The 19,710-nt window shown below is 38.6% G+C and overlaps 1 protein-coding gene across 1 annotated transcript in view; it reads left to right on the top strand.

Annotated features, from left to right (window-relative positions):
* Positions 1-19,710, top strand: part of XYLT1 (xylosyltransferase 1) — a 326,870-nt gene that overhangs the window by 258,424 nt on the left and 48,736 nt on the right. The window contains exon 6 of the mRNA XM_027839087.1: positions 17,942-18,158. Coding sequence (XP_027694888.1) covers positions 17,942-18,158 — 217 coding nt within the window. The remainder of the gene's footprint in view (positions 1-17,941; positions 18,159-19,710) is intronic.

The following is a 19,710-nucleotide window of genomic DNA, read 5'->3' as shown; positions in this document are numbered from 1 at the left end:
CACACACACACACACACACACACACACACACACACACACACACACACGGGAGGGGGAAAGGAGGAGCACTAGGATAGAATGCTGAAATCAGGAAGACCTGAGTTCAAATGTTGCCTCAGACACTTCCTAACTGTACAACCCTGGTCAAGTCACTTTAACCTCTGTTTGCCTCAGGCCCCTCAACACTAAATGGGGATCATAATAGCACCTTCATCACAGGGTTGTTGTAAGGATCAAATGAGATACTATTTGCAAAGTACTTAGCACGGTGCCTGCTGTATAATAGGTACTTAATAATGGCTTGTTTCCTTCTTTTCCATAAACACATAACCCCCACCCCACTTCCTCCCCCCTCCCCACACACTCTCTTTTTTCAATCTATGGTTTTACAATTTATAATGATTCTACTAAAAGGAGAGAGAGACAGAGGAGGTAAGAAGAAATAGGGAGACAAAACATACACAGCAAAAGAAAAAAAAAACACCAAACAAACCACAAAGTATGCCTCAAATTTTATATGTTCCTCAGTTTCTAATTTCATGTGGCTTATAATAGACACAATGACCTTCTGTTACCATCATCTGTGTTTATTGCTCAAGTTGAGACTCCAATTCCCAACTTAAGAAGCTAGGTGTGAAGACTATCTAACATTTTAATGACAACCCAATTGGCCCTGGCTGTTCCAGTAATTAAATGGGGGGTATGTTTTGTTAAATGTTTTCCCTGTCTTTTCCTCAAAATAAGGAACCAAATGTATTGAAAAATATTTTTGCATAATTATAACCCAGTAAGCAACCTTTGTGAATTAATAGATAAGCAAGTGCTGCCCAGCAGGTGGCTTTTCAGCCAGCAAGAGCTAAGCTTTGTAAACAGGCCCTGATTCTCCAAATCCTAAATGGCTCAGGTCTTTTGCTCTGAGAGCTGGAGAGAGGTTTCCAAACTGCCACCTTTAAACTGAAATGCTCATACGGCTACTTTAGCAGTAGATTTCCAGACAAATAGAAAGCACACTCCCTTGTCCAGAAAGAAGTTTGGTCCTCCTCTCCCAGATCCCTACATTTTTTTCTGCCCCAGCTAATCGAAGACTCTATCCCTTATCCTTAGGCCATCCAGGTAGGTTGGTCTTGATACTCATAACTGTGCCCCCTCCTTTGGATCCATGGGCATCTTTGGGCCAGGGTCTAAGACCCCTGCCCATAACTTTAAGTGCTCACTCCCTGCAGGTCCTCTAGAGAGTGAAACAGGAGCAGAAGCAGCAATAGAGCCCCAAGTTCTCCATCCATCAAAGTACTTAACATGATTTGCAAAGGTAAGGATGCTCATGAAGCCTGTCCCAACAAGCAGAGTCCCAGGGGTACCCAGTGGTTTCAGTTCCCAAAAAGATGCAGGGGTCATGGGAGAGCATCGAACCTTGCCTACCTTGCTTTCCCATTTTCTTGCCTTTTATAGTATCCTTCCTCATTTATCTTGTCTCATCCACTGGTGCCCAGTGAGGAACCTGAAGTCTATAAAACTCGAGCAAGCTCCTTGCTGTGGAATTCTTTAGTGTGTGATTCAATGCCATAAGAATCCTTGAGGTGCACCTGCTAGGTCCCTAACCTATCTGGTCCTTTTTTGATGCACCCCCTCTCTGCCTGTGTTTTTGAGGATCGTTGTTATTGGGCACAAAATTGGAACCTATTAAGCCGTAAAGGACTGAATTGAAGCCCTCACAGGTAGAACATATCTAGCCTGTCCTTGCAGATTCCTAGGTCTCCCTCAGTGTTATACCTATGCTCACTCATGTTCAACAATTCCCATGGATAAGATGGTGTCATATTTAAAGCCTTCTGCCTGAGATCTCAGCCAGTTTCCATTTGCTTTCTCTTTAGTAAATAGGAGAATCTAGTCACAAAACTCTACCGAACAGCCTACCTGAAAATGGCCTATTTGTTTAAATTCATCTGTATTCCTCAGAGCACTAAAAGTATCCAAAGATCTGAAGCTTTTTTAAAAAAGAGTGTGTGTGTGTGTGTGTGTGTGTATGTATGTAGATATGTATGTATGTATGTATGTATGTGCAGGATCAGCCCCTCATCCTTGGGGATAATATGAGGACAGAACCATCAAGGCCTTAGAAATTAAGCTTGACTATGTTCAGTAAACTGGCCAATCCCATCCCTCCATCCTGTGCTGACCAATCACTGTTTGATTCGTCCATAAAAGGACCTTTCTTATTCCAATTGCAGTCATATTTTTTTAACCTCTTCCTTAACTTCTCAATACTGTCCACTTCTTTGTTGCATCTAAGCTGTATGGTTATTTGTTTAATGATTTTTGAAATGAGAATCTTAAACTTAATAGATTATGTTAATTTTGAGGCAGCATTCATTCTCCTAAATAGAATGGTGGTTGCAGGACACTTATTTCAATGGAGACAGTGCCATGTTTGTTTTTCCTCCATGAGGCAAAGTACATTTTAAAATTTTATTTCTTATAACTAACTTTGAGACACTCCTTATCGTCTCATTCTGAATGTGAGGGAGGTTGTAAAACTTTTACTACTGGGGACAGGCCATTCTGTCTTTGGCTTTTCCAAGCTGTGTAAAGAGAAGAAAATAAAAGTGACTTAGAAATCTCCCTAGGAAAGGAGAAGTTAAATTCTCAAGTAATATGCTTCTACTAGCCTTTGGTGGAGGTAATCCTTGATCTGGATAGATGCCAACTTGACCAGGGAGAAGCTGAAATGCTTTAGGGAACAGTAGTGGGGAAAGCATATAGAGATCTGGGTGCAAACACAAGCTTTTTCTGCTCCTGCTTATGGGATCATGGGATTTAGAATTTGAAGGGCCTTAGCATCTAGGACTACTGTATTTAGAGTCTTCTCTGCTACTAATGATCATCATGGCCTTGGCCAAGTCACTTAACCTCGGTTAAACTCAGTTTCCTCCTCTAAAATGAGGGCATTGATCTAACTGATTTCTATGACCCTTTCCATTGCTGTATCCTATGGATCCTAAGTCCAGTTCCCTCATATTTTACAGGTGAGAAAATTAAACCCTAGAAAGGAAATCAAACCCTAAAAAAATATGTGGAGCCATCTAAGTTGTTTTCAATGGCCCAGGGTTCTTATAGTCTCTCTTTGTTAGCAAAATCTTCTCTCAAGAGAGAAGAAGTTATTTGTCCAAGGTTGTCTTCATCATAAGTAGTAGAATCAGGACTCAAATTCAGGTCTTAGGACTACAAATTCAGTGACTTTTCCACCGTCCTACACTTCTGTTTTCAAGAGATTGTTAATGAGATTTAACAGACCAAAGCTGTTAAGGGCCAATGATTTTCTTAGGAATTACAATAAATAAAATGCTTGACAGAGACAAAGAGAAGAGGCACACAGAAAGGGAGCAGGGAAGAGAGAGAGAGAGAGAGAGATTTAGTGAGATAGATCAAGTTGGAGAACTTTTTAGCTCAATGAATATAAAAAATCCATCAAAATATTTCTTCTTTTAAGTTTAATAACATAGAGTACTCTTTAATGATAACACTAAGATACGAGAAACACAAACATTCCTGAAAAGAGGATTCCAGTGATCTCTTCTGGGTCCATTTAGGCCTACTACATTGATCTCCTGACTACTTGCAAAAAGGAGAAAAGAATTCTAATGGCCTTTCTGTCTACATGGTACTGAGACCAATATTTTTCTCTGCTACTGCATCCCTCTCCCTTCCCTCTCCCCCTAAAAATAAAAAAAAAAAGATGAAATCTTGTGATGCTTCCTGATGGAAGAAGTATCCTTCAGGAGAAAAAGAAAAGGCAAACCAAATAGGTGCCACTTTCTATTCCCTTGGCCATCTGGAAGAGAAGAGAGAAAGAGACTAGAACCCTCAGACGACTGTCCTTAAGGTCTATCCACTGCTTCTTTTATGGTCTGATCATGTGATTCTAGTCACTTTCCTTCTTGCTAGGATCTAGGATGGCTTGCTGCTGTTCTCTAGGAGACTAGAGGTGATATGGTACCTTCTGCCTTTCAAGTTCTTCCAAATATGAAAGTTAGTGGAGGTAGGTACCCTCTCTCCTCCTCTTCAAGGCATAGCTCAGTTTTTAATCAAAGAAATTCTGACCTGTTGTTGAATAAGAGCCTCGCCTTCTCAGTCCAGTGCAATGATGCATGTGGCCCACTTTCCTGACACCTATTGCTCTGTCTAGAACTGAGTGGAGGAATGAGTAACTATCCCACCCCCCATCCTCCATCAATTCCATACAGCTAGAAGGCAGCTTGTTGTCAGTCAATAATTATGGCATTGCTAAGGATGGCTAAACAAGCATCTTTCTAGCAGTATTGGGATAATGGTAAGTTGGTGAGTGGGAGACATTTCAGCACAAGTCTTTACAGAATAGAATGGATGTGGCCCTGTGAAGTAAGAGAGGGTGGAAAAATAAGATTTAGGCCTGATCTTTTCTTCCATTAATTTGTGTGACCAGCTGTTTCTTGGTGTTTTCCTTATTAAGTAGAATGTAAGCTCGTTGGGATGGGCAGCTAGGCAGTACAGTGGATAGAGTGCCAGGCCTGGAGTCAGGGAGACTTATCTTCATGAGTTCAAATCTAGCTTCAGTCACTTACTTAGCTATGTGACCTTGAGCAAGTCATTTACCCCTGTTTGCCTCAGTTTCCTCATCTGTAAAACAAGTTGGAGAAGGAAGTGGCAAACCGCTCCAGTATCTGCCAAGAAAACCCAAAGAAGGTTACAAAGAGTCAAATACGACTGAAAAATGACTGAACAACTACAATAAGCTAATTGGGAAAGCCAGCATCATTTCATTCTTTGTACTTAGATCCCCAGTGTCTTTCTTGCATAGTGCCTGGCACATAGCAAACTCTTAAAAAATGCTTGTCATTGAGTGATGGTAACCCAGCGTCTTCTCCAGACATCTTTATACAAGACTCAGGATGGAGCCCATGGTTTACATAACTAGGTCCCATCCCACAGGAGGGAGATGCCAGTTGTTTTCTTGGCAGAAAACTTGCATTACTAATGTTCTATACAAGTGGCCAGGAATTGTGCTGTGTTCTTTGCCCCTCTATTCTATCAGATGCATCAGTTGTGATGGTTTCTTCTGAGCTGCAAAGCAACCTGGGGACTTAAAAGTATTTGTTTTTAGAATCAAGAAGTGTCCTTTTGTTTGTTTTGTCAACCTCTTTGAACCAGAAACTCCTCTAAGATTAGCAGGAAAAGCATAATCATCACTTCAGAGTATACTGGCTTTCTCTCCCCCAAGCAAACTTATTTTTAAAATTCTCCTTTCTTGTACTGATTTCTCTCATTGGCTTGAATGTAAGCTCCTCAAAAGTAGGGATTATTTCTTTCATTATATCCCCAAAGCCTAACAAGTGCCTGGCATATAGAAGACTTGTAATAAATACTTGTTGATTGAATGATTGTTCTGTTCTACTGTCTTGTACTTCTTGCAGAGGGGCAGATGGAAGATATGTTTTCTTTGAGGTTTTGGTTTTTACTGTAGAACTGAGTACTTGAGGTAGCTAAATGGCACAACATACAAAGTACTGGGCCTGGAGTAAAGAATATCTGAGTTTAAATCTTTCCTGAGACACTAACTAGCTGTGTGACTCTGGGCAAGTCACTTAGCTTCTTTCTGTCCCAGTTTCCTCATTTGTAAAATAGAGATAGTAATAGCACCTATCTCCCAGGGTTGTTGTGAGGATAAAATGAGATATTTGCAAAGCACTTGGCAAACCTTAAGGTGCCATATTAATGCTAGTTATTATTATGATTATTATGCTTCAACATACGTAGCTCAAGTCTATAAGTTCCCTGGCCCTGAACCATCTTCCCCCCAACCATCTTTATAACTGATCATCCAGCAATTCAGTTTAACAAATATTTTTAAGTGTCTACTGTGCTAAGTTGTTATTTTTTAGTCATTTTTCAATTGTGTCTGACTCTTTGTGATCCCATTTGTAGTTTTCTTGGAAATGATACTGGAGTGGTTTGTCATTTACTTCTCCAGGATGAGGAAACTGAGGCAAACAGGGTTAAATGACTTACCCAAGGTCACACAGCTAGTAAGTGTCTGAGACCAGATTTGAAAACATGAAGTCAAGTCTTCCTGACTCCAGGCCCAGCATTACGTCCACTGCACCACCTAGCTGTGCTAAGTACCAGGGCACAAATGTTTTAAAAAAAGGGGGAGGACTTCTTTTTTCTTCAAAGATCTTATATAGAAATTGAACAATTTAGAGAATTCCTAGTCTTTCAAAAGGGAAGAGAAAAAAAGTCTCCTGCTCTAAAATTTAAAAAGAGACAGAGACAGAGAGAGAGAGCTCAATTTACCCTTTCCTCAGATTATAGTTAGAAGGTGCTACCTTCAGCTTAACACAGAATGGCATTTGGTGAAAGTGACATTTATGTACACCTTCATGTAATTATGTCACTGTGCGAACAGCGATAGGAATATTTCCATTCTAAGCTTGTTTGTAGAATACAATACTAAAGGAACTTCAAGACCAAGACAGGAGTGAAGGAGTCTTCCTGAATCCCCTGAAAACATAAAAAAGAGTCAGCATCTTATGGGCAACACTGACCCTCAAGACAAGACATTCCTCTGAAAGGCTTACCTCATAGCCAACATGTGGTAGAGAATCTGGTATGGAGTTTGCCATCTGCTTAAAAGCTATTTAAGGTTATAAGCTTTAAGCCAAAAGTAAAAGAAATGAAGTCAATCAGTCAATAAGCATTTATTAAGTACCTACTATGTGCTATACGCCGTGTTAAGTTATAGGATCATAGGTATACAAGCGGAGGGGACCTCAGCAGTCATCTAGTCTACAGCCCCTTAATTTTATAGAAACCGAGACCTAGAGAGGACCCTTCACAAAGTCTCTGAACGTAGCCATAGAGGAATTCACTTAACTGGCTGTAAGAAATCATCTTACTTTGTCAGTTGGGTCAGTTTATGGAGGGAGGGGGGAAAAATGTTCCTTTTCTGCTTAGTGGCACCCAACCAGTCATCAGGCCCAAACCTCTTTTGATCTATAAACAGACAACTGTTTAAACCAAATGTTGGCAATGAAGACAAGAGAGAATCCAGGAAACACTGCTGAGAAATCTATTTTCTAAAAGATGGTTGGTGCCAACTTGTTTATCTTGAGGAGACTTTCCACTTGGATGTCATGTAACATTAGGATTGATATGAGGGAATAATTAATATTTAATCCTCTGTGAGTAAAACAGATTTCATTTTCCCTTTTGCTTTTCTTAAATCTGATTGGGAATTTATCGGTGTGGTTTGTTCCCTTTACTTAATCCAATTATGACAGCTATGTCAAAATAACCATTAGCATTCCTGGTGAGCTCTCCCCTCTTTATGGGGGTATGTTTTAAAGAGGATAACTGTGTTATCTCCATTTTCTTTTTTTTTTTTAAATGCTTTTAAACTGGCAATTAAAATGACACTAGCCTGTTAAATGGCAGTGAAGTATTGGAAGGGAATAGAGGGCTAGGCTTGGAGTTAAGAAGACTGAATTCAAATCCTGCCTCATGCACGTATTAGTTATGTGGTCCTGGGCAAGTCACTTAACCGCTGTCAACCTCAGTTTCCTTATCTGTAAAATGAGGAGGTTAGATTCAATAGCTTCCCAGGTCCTTTCCAGCTTTAAACTTGTGAACCTATGATCTTATGCTAATTATAGCAAGAAACTTGTGTGGTACTCTGTTTATTCAATGTCATTGTCTCATTGACAAGAGAACCTCAGGACCCCAACACACTTCCTCAGGGCATTGTAAAACAGATGGGTGACATTTGTGTCTTCCTTTTGTAGATGGGGAAATGTAGTCAGGGTAAGAAACAAAACGAGGGTCAATTTGATGGAATAATGATAATAGTCTACTTTTATTTAGACCTTTTATGCCTCCATAGTGCTTTATTTACATTGAGGTAAATAATAGCACCTACCTCACAGGATTGTTGTGAGGATCAAATGAGCTTTCATTTTGTAAACATTTAAGTGCCATGTAAGTACTGGACTATGGAATCTTGATTCAGGCTTCTAACTAACCCATCTTCCTGGGGCATAGAGAAAGCCCCAATTCAGAAAGCCCCACCAAGATAGCAAGTGTCAGTATTGATTATCTCATGGTCACTGAGCTCTTCATCCCGAAGGTCTTTAAGACATTCCTAATTAAAGCCATTAATTAGTCTTATTTCCCTCTTATAATTCCATATTTCCTTTTTAACATGGGTTTTTGAATTGGAAATAATTGGAGTTAGTTCCAAGTCTGTCTTTTTCCATGTCTTTTCCTTGTGCTTTTAGCTTAAGCCTGAAATGAATACATTTTTCTGCCCAGAAGCCATCCTGTTTCTTTGACTGGCAGCATCATTAGCTGCTATAGGAAGCTGAGTGCTACAATTTCTCTGTGAGTAGTAGACAAGAGGAACAATGTGGTGATCAACACCTGTTTCTTCATTAATACATAGACTCAAAACAGCCAACCATGGAGTCTGTGTGGCCTGCTGCCACCCTTTGAACAAAATAAACAGAGCTTCTTCTCTTCCCCCAGTCCCACTCTCATGTATACTCACTGGTGTGTTGCAGAGGTTGAGGAATCTGAACAGCACTTGGTAAGTCCAAAAGGAGCCAGTATGGTTTTTATCATAAAGTCTACTGTCTCATCATGACCTGAAGGTAATCTTTGCCAGAGAGCTCCCTCCAAGCCCTGGCAGTTTCTAGCAAGCTGGGGGGGCTTCTGGTACAGACCCAGGGATGGACTGTGTCTGTTATCTAAGGCCACCTTCCTTAATTTGGAGAGGTTCATAGCCAGAATGCTACAACCATGTGCTGAATTTTTTTGTCCCCTAGAAATTCACAAAAAAAAAAAAATCCACTCAGATGGATAAATGAATGAATGAGTGAATAAATGAATGAATGAAAAAACATTTATTAAACACTTAGTAGAGGCCAAGCACTATGCTAAGCACTGTCAATACAAATAGAAAAGAGAAACAGTCCCTATACTGTTCAGCTAGAGGACAGATAACAAGGCCCAGGCATCCTTAGGGTTCAGCAACAAGGCACATGACAATACCTGAGAGTCTGGGGGGCACAGAGGAAAAGCAGATGGTAAATCCAAGTGGTCTTTAGAGTGCAGTGGCAAGGCAGATGATAAAACCCGGTGATCCTCCATCATAATGGAATGGTAGTAGCTGGTGACTCTCTGCTCAGAAGATACAGAGGTATTGTATGTTCAGGTCACCAGTCTTAGAAAAATTATATCCCTGGGTACTGAAGGAACCAGTACATTTGATTTCTGAGCTGATGTCATTGATTTTTGGAAATTCAAGCACAATTGGAGAGGGGCCCCAGGACTAGAAAAGTGCAAATGTCCCAATTTTCAAAAAAAAGGAAGTGGTTGGAGGGTCTAAATCATAGGCAAGTGAATGCAACTTCAATTCCTGGAAACATCAAAAAATGTATTATTAAATGGATTGATTGTTAACATGTAGAAGGGGAAGTCATGATCATTGACATAGCATTTGATCATGAAGAAACAGGTTGTGACGAAGTAATTTCATTGTATTTTTCAGGAGGGATTCTAAATTAGTAGATTAGTACCACAGATAGATAACCTGGATTTTTAGCAACATATCTGACAAGGTTTCTCTTGATAGCCTTGGGGGCAGAATGAAAAGATGGAGCTAGATGATAGTACAGTTGAGTGTATTTGGAACTGGCTGAATGACTAGACTTAGTCAACCTAGAGGTAGGTCTCTATTAGAGACCCCTAGTAAATCTGTCTTTGGCTCTGTGCTGATCAATATTTTTATCAGCAACTCAGATGAAGACATAGATGTCAAGCTTATTAAATTTCCAGCTAACAAAATGCTGGAAAGAATAGCTAGACATGTTGAATTAAAGACAGGATCAAGAAAGATTTTGACAGATTTGAACAGCAGGCCAAATCTGATATGAAATGTAATTAGTCAGTCAAATAAGTATTTATTAAATGCCTACTATGTGCCAGGAACTGCACTAAGTGCTGAGCATGCAGAAGATATTCCCTCCCCTCAAAATCACACTCTAATGATAACTTAATGAAGATGAATGTAATTGAGGTAAAAAATATATATAAATGCATAAATACAGGACAAAAAAGGCTAGGAAAAAAATACAGAGGTTCATAGAAAAATATATAGTGATTTTAATGAATTACAGACTCAGTATTAGTCAAATGTGATATGATAGCCAAAAGAGCCTGTTCAAATTTAGGCTGCCTAAGGATCAAAGCAATTTGGATTCAGGTTCTCTGACACATACAGTCTGTGTGACCTGGTTAGGTTGATCAACCTGAAAACTCATAAGACTCTAAGTAACAGAACAATATCCAATATGCAGTGTTAGAGATTTTTCTTACTCAGGAACTTGATATACTGATGAAATCACAGATCAACCAGGAGTTGGCAAACTATGGACCACTGGACAAGTTTTTACGTTTTTAAATAATGTTTTATTGTATTTTGAAATATAAGAATAATGCTTAGCTCCCTGGCTGCCTGGGCAGACTGAGCCCTAATCTGGACTTGAGGGGTGAAGGGTGGGAAACATATCCAGGATAAAGTAGGTGATAAAATTCCACTGTACTTGGCCCTAGTTGGTACATAATTTTAAGAAAGATACTGACAAATGGAGTTTATTTTATTGGAGTTGAGTGTATATAGGATGGTGGAGAGGACTGTAAACCATTTTCTGTAAGAATTCCTAAAGGATGTATTTAGCTTGGAGAAAAGAAGACTAGGAGGGAGCAAGATGAGAGCTGTCTTCATATATTTGAAAAATTGTCATATGGAAGCCTTGTTTGGTTGAGAATAGAATGGGGTATGATGGAGAAAAATTATAAAGGCAAAATTTGGCTCAATATAAGGAAGAAAAATCCTAACAATTAGGACTGTCTAAAAATGGAGGCAGCTGGGTGGTCCAGTGGATAGAGTGCTAGACCTGGAGTCAAGAAGACTTGGCTTCAAATCCAGCTTCAGATTTGCGACCCTGGACAAGTCATTTAACCTCTGTTTGCATTAATCCACTGGAGAAAGAAATGGCAAAGCACTTCACTGTCTTTGCCAAGAAAACTCCATGGGGTCATGAAGAGTCAGACACAATTAAATAACTAAACAACAAAAATGCAATAGGCTATCTCAGCAGGAAGTAGGTTCGCATTCATTGGAGGTCATCGAACAGAGGTTAGATGCCTGACTACTCACTGGCCTTTAGATAGGATTCTTCAGGTTTGAGTGAACTGTATGACCTTTGAGAGCCCTTCAATCTTTGATCCCTTCTGGTTTCTATGAACACCCATGCTGATGAAAGAGCGAATTCCTGAAGTACTAAGATTTTTATGTTGGTGTAATAAACAGAATAGTGATCTGAGGGTCTGAGAAGCAGAAGACCTTAGTTCTTGTCCCAGTTTCAACTAACCAACCTCAGTTTCTTAAAATTTCTATAAAGTGAAGGAAATTGGACTAGATAATATCTTGAGTCACTTTTAGATCTAACATTGCATAAAATCTTCTGTCGATCATACCCAGTATAGTTCTCACCTTAAATATGTCAGTCTTCTACATAATTAATAATTAACAATAATAATAACTAGTATTTATAGAGAGTGATTTAAGGTTTGCAAAGCACTCTATAAATTTTATCTCATTTTATCCACACAACAACCCTTGGAAATAAGTGCTATTATGATCCTCATCTCACAACTGAGGAAACTGAAGCAGACAGTGATTAAGGTGATTTGCCCAGGGTCACATAGCTAGTCATTGTCTCAAGTTGAATTTGCACTCAAGTGTTCCTGATCAACAAGTCCAAGACTCTATCCATTGTGTGAACATAATGACATACACAACTGGTCTACCCAGGCATGAGCATGAAGTAAATGGAATTACTTATTCTGTGGATTACTATAACTTCGATGTACTTTCAAGGATAAAAAGAAAGAATTTCCTATACCAAGAGCTATTTTCTAAATCCATGCCTTGCCCCATAGGGATGAATCTGTATCATCTCATTTATTTCCATTTGCATTGTCTCCTGATTTGAGCAGATTTGTTACCTTTGGGAGGTACCATGGAAGGAACTGAATGCCATTTTTACAACTATAATTTTGTTCAAAATTACGCTAATGTAGGAAAGCTTAAAGAATTTCTTTTAGAAAGTTCAGTCATTAATTGAGATGGTATTTATAACATTTTCTTCAGAGCCCAAGAAAGCTGAACCAAAATAATTCATTTTTTCACCTTGTGAAGACTATTCCAAGATCGTGTTCATTGGCATATCCTGGGGGAAGGCCTCTGCACACTAGTTCCTTCTCTATTTGTTCTTTCTTCTCTTTACCAAATCTTTTTTGAAATAGCAGGAATTTTTAATTTGCCACTTGTCCTGATTCCAGTTGTCTTCTGGGCCAGGGGGAATCCTGGCTGATATTGCCAAAACAAGTAGGTGCTGTTTCATTCTCTAGTGAGTCCCTCTCCCTTTTTCTTGCTTTATTTATTTGACTGAGAGTGGGCATGGGGAAAGAGTAGGGTGTGGCAGCAAGTAAAAAGAGAATAAATACTAGATCCTTAAGGCTATATGAATGGCATGAGGAGGGCCTATTTGCAGGGCATTTTTTTTTTAAAGAGGAAAGAATTTTTATTAAAACTTCAGAGTCCATAAAGTAGAGGATTAAAAGAAAAGAAAGGGGCTTTCTGAAAAATGAAAAGAGCAAAAAGCCTGTGACCAAATAATTCCCAGAAGCTGCAAAAATCATTCAATAAACCTTTATCTACATCTTCTTGTGTCCCCTGAAACAATATGTTTGGAAGTTCCTTGAAGGCAGGAACTATTTCTTTTTTGCCCCTAGTGCTTAAGGGCATCTAGGTGGCACAGGGGATAGAGTGCTACACCTGAAGTCAGGAAGACCTAAGTTCAGATTTTACCTCAGAAATTTATCAGTTGTGTGACCCTGGGCAAGTCACTTCACTCTGTTTGCCTCAGTTTCTTTATCTGTAAAATGAGCTGGAAAAGGAAATGGCAAGCTACTCCAGTATCTTTGCCAAGAAAACCCCAAAATAAAGCCAGAAAGAGTTCGACACAACTGAAAACACTAACCAACAAACCCTCTATATGCGTACATAGTAGATGCTTAAAAATGCTCATTTAACTAAATGAAATATGTCCAGGGCACTTTGTAAATGGGATTTGAAAAAGTAGGGTTTAAAAAAAAACAAAAATCTATTTTGTTAAGTGCTTACTTTGTGCAAAATTCTGTGGTAGGCATTAGAGGGAAAGAAGGAAGGAGAAAAAAACAAAATGGTTCCTGACCTCAAAGAGCTTATATTTAGTGATATAATATTCATTACAAAAGCAATAAGCTCTGCTATTCCCTCCCTCACTCTTGTCAAAAAACTGGAAATTTATTCATGACAGTCAAACTAGTCTGAACAAAGGATCCCACCCCTACTCTAAAACATATACACACATTGCCCTAGTCCCCTGTGCTAAAGACTTGCTTAGGAATCAGATGCTTAAGAACAGAGTGGAAAAATTACTTTCTGGGTTAAAAGTCAAAAGGTTCTCGAGTTAGAATACAGCTCTGCCACTTAGGATCTGTATGACCCAGGGCAAATCACTTAAGCTCTCTGAGCCTCAGTTTCCTCATCTGTAAAATTAAAAAAAATGAGAGGGCTGACTAAATGATTTCTAATATTCCTTTCTACTCTAGATCTATTATCTTAAGACCTACTGCTGATTGACAGGTGTGACCTACTCCAATGGCTGAGCAAACCCTTGACAGAAGGAATTAATTATTATAGAAAGATGATGATTATAGAAAGATTAGTCGTGTCTGACTTTTCATGACCCCATTTGGGGTTTTCTTAGCAAAGATACTGGAGTGGTTTGCCATTTCCTTTTCCAGTTCATTTTACAGATGAGGAAACTGATTATATAGGGTTAAGTGACTTGTACAAGGTCATACAGGTAGTGTCTGAAGTAAAATTTGAACTCAGTTCCTCCTGACTCCAGGCCTGGTGCTCAATCCACTGCACCATGTAGCTGCCCCTAGAGACATGTATGTGTATATATATGTATCTATGTATTTACCACAGTAACTCTGAAAACCATTTACTCTGAAGCATGGAAGAATCTGTCATATAGAGAAAGAGCACCTCCTCTAATAGATTTTTCTTTTGTCATGAAGTTGAGTCTTCCTGACTCCAGGCTCAGTACTCTATTCACTGTGCCACCTAGATGCCCATTTTCTGCATTAGCAGGAAACCAATACCTGCACCTGTTGACTCACCATCAGGTAGCACAGTGAGAGGTGCCAAAAGCAGGTCAAGGCTGCATAACTCCCCTTCCCCATCCTACATTAAATAATAATTTTCAGAATTCTTTTCTCTTTTTCAAAGGAAATAGCTAATTATTTACATAAAGTATCAGATATATTGAGACATCAAATTCATTCATCCCTAAAATGATAGGGTTAGACTCATCCCTAAAATATTTAAGGTCCTCTTCCCACCCTCAACTCTAACATTCTTTTAAATTTCACATTTCTGCCATGTTTAAAATTTTTTAAAAATTGTTTGTATGTTTTTCTAGCATCTTTCTAAAGTCAAACTGGCTCATTTTATGTACCTTCCTGGCCCACTTTCCCTTTTCTGACTATGATTCTACAAAATAGCATATTTAAATATTATTAGCAATAATATTAGCAAATTAGCATATTTAAATATTTTAATAATAATATTTTAGATATTTAAGAATCTTCATATAGTCTTTATTCCAGTGATTGATAGAACTGGAAAGTATTTTAGAAATTCCCAGTAGAAAGTCCTTGAAGGCAAGGACTAATTTTCCTTTTTCTATAGAAGCACCTAGCAGTTGCTTTAAACACAAGTAGGTGTTTATTGAATCGTGTTAAGCTGAATTAAGCTGAACTGGCCTGATCTGACCTGAGCCAATAAAGGGAGCCATAGCAGGGATTATTATCGCCATGTTAGAGATAAGGAAACTGAGTTTCAAAATAATTAGGTAACTTGACCAAAATGGCTTGTAAATAATACAGCCAGCACCAGACCCTGGGTTTTCTGACTCCCAAGTGAGTCAATGCTCTTCCCAATACAGTATGATAACTTTTTACGTAGCTTCTCCCTCCCTCTCCCCCTACCCCCAAAATCAGGGATAGAATCAAATGTTTTCAGCAAATGAATATAGACAATGCTGAAAATGTTGGTTGGTTGGTTGGTTGGTTGGTTGGTTGGTTGGTTGGTTGGTTTGGGTCTACCATTGGATAAGTAAGTACCAAAAGTTTTAATCAAAGTGTTTGATTTATTTCCTGATAGTACAAAACCCAGGCCATAGATCTGGGAGCTGCCATTGGCAATTGTCCTTTGTCTCCCTGGGAAGTCTTCTAAGACATGGGTAATTGATTGGGGCTATTTACTAATAATTAACCAAAATGTGCATTTGCAGCTTATTGTTTTTGAATGAAGTAAATACAGCAACCAATCTTCCAACCCCATGAATATTTCATTTTCTAGATTACTACATAAATATTGTATTTGAATATTATGATCTGGGACAGCACATTAAAATTGTAAGACTGTGCCATTATCCCTTTTAATGGAACATGAAATTAGAAACTGATTCATGGAAGGAATAATTTCACAAGCCTTCTTACGTGCATTTCTTTCTTCTCTTCTGTTTATTCTGTAGACAAGTACTATTTTGAGTTAAAAAATTATATTTTGTTTTTAATTTAAAATGTCAGGAATGGGGAAATACCATTGGAGATTATTGCATAATTAGATACCAGTCAAAATAAAGTTATAATTTTGTCTTACCAAATTCAGTGACTGCTTTTTAAAGTACCAGATGAAAAGAAGAATACATCCCATAGTATTTATTGCAAGGAAATGCAATTAAAAACAATTATTAAGTCATCCTTTAGTTAGGGCTTATTTTGCTAACAAGCAAAATAGAGAAGAGGGAATCTACCAGATAGGAAACCTAGTGGATAGAACAAAGACCAAGGAGTTGAGAACTGAGTTCTAATTCTACCTCTGGCTTGCTTTGTGATCCTGGGTCAATCACTTACCACCTTTGGACTTCAGTTTCCCTATTGACAACATAGGAAATTGTGTTTGCCCCAGCTTTATATCCAAAGACCATTGGGAGAGTAGATGTAAAAGTGTAACAGACTTTCATTTTTTGTATTTGCATCCCCAGTACCTAGCATAGAAGGTACTTAAAAATGCTTATCATTAGAGTGATTGATTGATCTGTATCATTTATGCCAATGAGTCTCTGGGCTGGCCCAGTTGGGGTTTGCCATGGACCCTTTATGCATCTATGTAAACAAACACTGCTGTGAGGCTCTGTTGTGGAATTCAGAAGGCAAGGGCTATGGTATTATCTTGCAGATTAGCTCAGAATCCCACCACTGCCATTCTCCCAAAAACATCTCTTGTTTTTTTCTACTGCTACTTTTTTACTTGTGATTTCCCCTTTTTGGTATGTCCCCTCTGCTATTACTAGCTACATGAGAAGATGATCTTTCCCTTACTACTGCTAATTAAAAAGCAAATGAGATATAAATTCTGACTTCCATCCAAGCACAAGGATCCAGGCAGAGCTTGCAGCTGGTCTGAGACAAATGTAAACAAATTTACTACTATTTTCATCCATCCTTCCATGCTGTTGAACTGTTCACCTCAGAGATCCCATATCCATTCTAAGTGTCTGGGTTTCTTTGTGGAATTGGGCTTAGCCAATGTCAGTATTCCTTAGACCTGTAAATTAGCTAAAGGCTAAGGGCTAAGGAATGTCTCCTGAATCACCTTGATTGTGAAATTTAATGAAGAAGCTCATCTTGAAGCCAAGAAGAAAAGGAAATGGATTTCAGCACTGGCTGATCATGCACATGCATGCTATGTCTAGAGGAATCCTAGTGGGTAGCCATATAGCAAGGTAGGTAGGTAGGTGGTTGGTTGGTTTGTTGTTGTCCTTGGTTCTCGAAGAGGACCAAAATGACATCACTATGCTATAGTCAAGTGGGTAGGTAGGTAGATTCTAGGTAGATGGACACAGGGATTAATAAACCCCTAGGAGGTTGTACAAGTTATTTATACTTAGATCAAGGCAATCTTAAGATTTCTGAGTTCTGCAGCTCAACAGTTCTGAACTCCATAAATTGGTTTTATCTTATCTTCTTTCCCTAATTATTGGTGAAATTCTATAAAAAAAATAGCAATAACAACCCACCTTTCTTCCAAAGGATTTCCATCTGTGAGTAGGCTACAAGAATAAGGGCAAGATTTGGAGAACTCTGGGAGTCAAAGCAAGGATTGGTAACAGTGGTAGGGAAAGAGAATGACTGCTTCATGAGCAGTGCTATATTTAGGTCTAAATTAAAGAAGAAATTTTTAAAAAATACTGAGTATATGACAACATTTGGGGTATAAGTTAGTGATATCCTCTTTCCTATTGGGAATAGTTTTTTTACTTAAAGCCTATGTGAATTTAATCTGCTCCTTAAATTTTTCTATGATGACCCAGACAGAAATGATCTCTTTTCCCATTTCCTAGAGCCTTTGCTGATTGTTTCATTAATTTAACGTCTACAATTTATTAGAGTAATTTTTTTTGTATGCTACATTTCCCCTATACTTTATAGTCTTAGTGAGTTGCTTGAAGCACTAAAAGTTTAAGTTACTTGTCATATAGTCATTATGTGTCAGAGACAGGACTTGAACACATATCTTCCTGACTCTGAAGTAAGTTCTCAAACCATCATTCTATGCTACCTTAAAAATAGAAATACAAGCTCATTACTATCATTTTATTTCAGACTCTGAGCACAGCCCCCTTTCTGTTGGCATGGCTGTGATTGTTTTCTTTATCTCTCCCAGGTTTATACGGAAACAAGGACTGGACCGCCTCTTCTTAGAGTGTGATACTCACATGTGGCGCTTGGGTGACCGGAAGATCCCTCAAGGCATCACAGTAGATGGAGGCTCTGATTGGTTCCTACTGAACCGAAAGTTTGTGGAATATGTGACCTTCTCCAATGATGACCTGGTGACCAAGATGAAGCAGTTCTACTCTTACACCTTGCTTCCTGCCGAGGTAGATATTTGGTTTGATTGGAGGTTCAGGAAAAATGAAGAAGTTTTAGTTATGTGAAACTGGATATCAAAAATCCAGGTGAAAAGTGAAAAATTCAGTGAGCCTTCAAAACATTTACTTATAGGCAACTGTTTTCAAGTAGTAGTCATTGAGATCACTTTGAATTAAAGACATGCTTACTCAAGCCTTGAAGTACCTGATCCCATGTTGTGGTGCCATGTGGATAGCAAAGGAGGAAGGGAGGAGATAAGTATTTATATAGTGCCTGCTACATGTCAGGCACAGTGCTAAGTGCTTTACAAATATTATCTCATTTGATCCTCACAACAACCCTGAGAGGTAGGTGCTAATAAGATCCTCATTTTACAGTTGAGGAAACTGAGGCAGATAAACATTAATTGACTTGCCCAGGGTAACATAGCCAGTAAGTGTCTGATGCTGGATTTGAACTCAGATCTTCCTGACTCCAAGCCCAGCACTCTATCCACTGCTCCACCTAGATACAATATGAAGATACAGCCTCAATGTGATAGGATAGTCTAACCAATAGAATCTACACTTAAAGTCAGGAAAATGTAGATTCAAATATTACTTCTAACATTTTATATATGTGTCAGTTTCCTCTGTAAAATGGAGATGATAATATCTGTAGTCCTTACCTCATAGGATAAATTGTTGAGTCCCAAATGAAATAATATGTTCTATGATTTGTAAACTTTCAAGTGCTCTATAATTGGCAGCTATTTTTAATATTATCTATACAAAAACCTTGGTTGCTTCCTCTTTCAAAATTGTGCTACGAGATTGTTAAGCTGTGCTAAGAGATCTCAAAATTCTATTCTCTCAGTTCTATACCCCAAAACTGTAGAGCAGGTTCTATTTCTGTTGAGCCAGATGGCAGCCTCCCAGGAATGGTCAGGTGGCTGTCTTCCCCTATTCTACCCCATTCACCCTAATCTTTTCCCCTGCTCCAGCTGCCTTCCTGTTCTGTGTTTAACTTGAATATCTTTTAATGATTTCAGAGCCCTGAGTTTTCTGGGAGGATGATGACTTTGTTCTGGGGACAACTGTCCTTTTGTCATTCAGGAGAATTATAGCACTTGTCATAATGTGCCTGTTTTTTTTTTTAATTATAATTATTATTATTATTATTCAGCACACATGTTAAGTAATCTGCTTTTAATCCTATTTCAGCTAAAATCACCTTTTGTCTCAACTCTGATAACCTTTTTATCCATTATCTTGCAGGGAATTTCTGTATCATTGTGAAAGGATATGGGGTAGAGCATAATTGGGTAGTTTTTCCCATTGCTTCAATATGAGTTTGTGGCTCTATGGGTTTATAGACAATCCGAGCATAAAATCCAAATTCACTGGCCTGTCGTTTAACATTAAATGAGGGTCAGGAGGTGGCAGGGAGAGTCAGACCTGATTATGTACTGCTGCGTATTTATATACTATTTTCAAGTTTTTCTAAAAACAATAAAGGTTAGCCCCTTCTCTAAATAGACATTCAGCAAAGCTAGAATTTTGAGCTCTGCTCTCCCTTCTG

Source organism: Vombatus ursinus, unplaced genomic scaffold (genome assembly GCF_900497805.2).
Source record: "Vombatus ursinus unplaced genomic scaffold, bare-nosed wombat genome assembly UNPS02014832.1, whole genome shotgun sequence".
Classification (NCBI taxonomy): domain Eukaryota; kingdom Metazoa; phylum Chordata; class Mammalia; order Diprotodontia; family Vombatidae; genus Vombatus; species Vombatus ursinus.
This window is presented reverse-complemented; position numbering and strand designations above follow the sequence as displayed.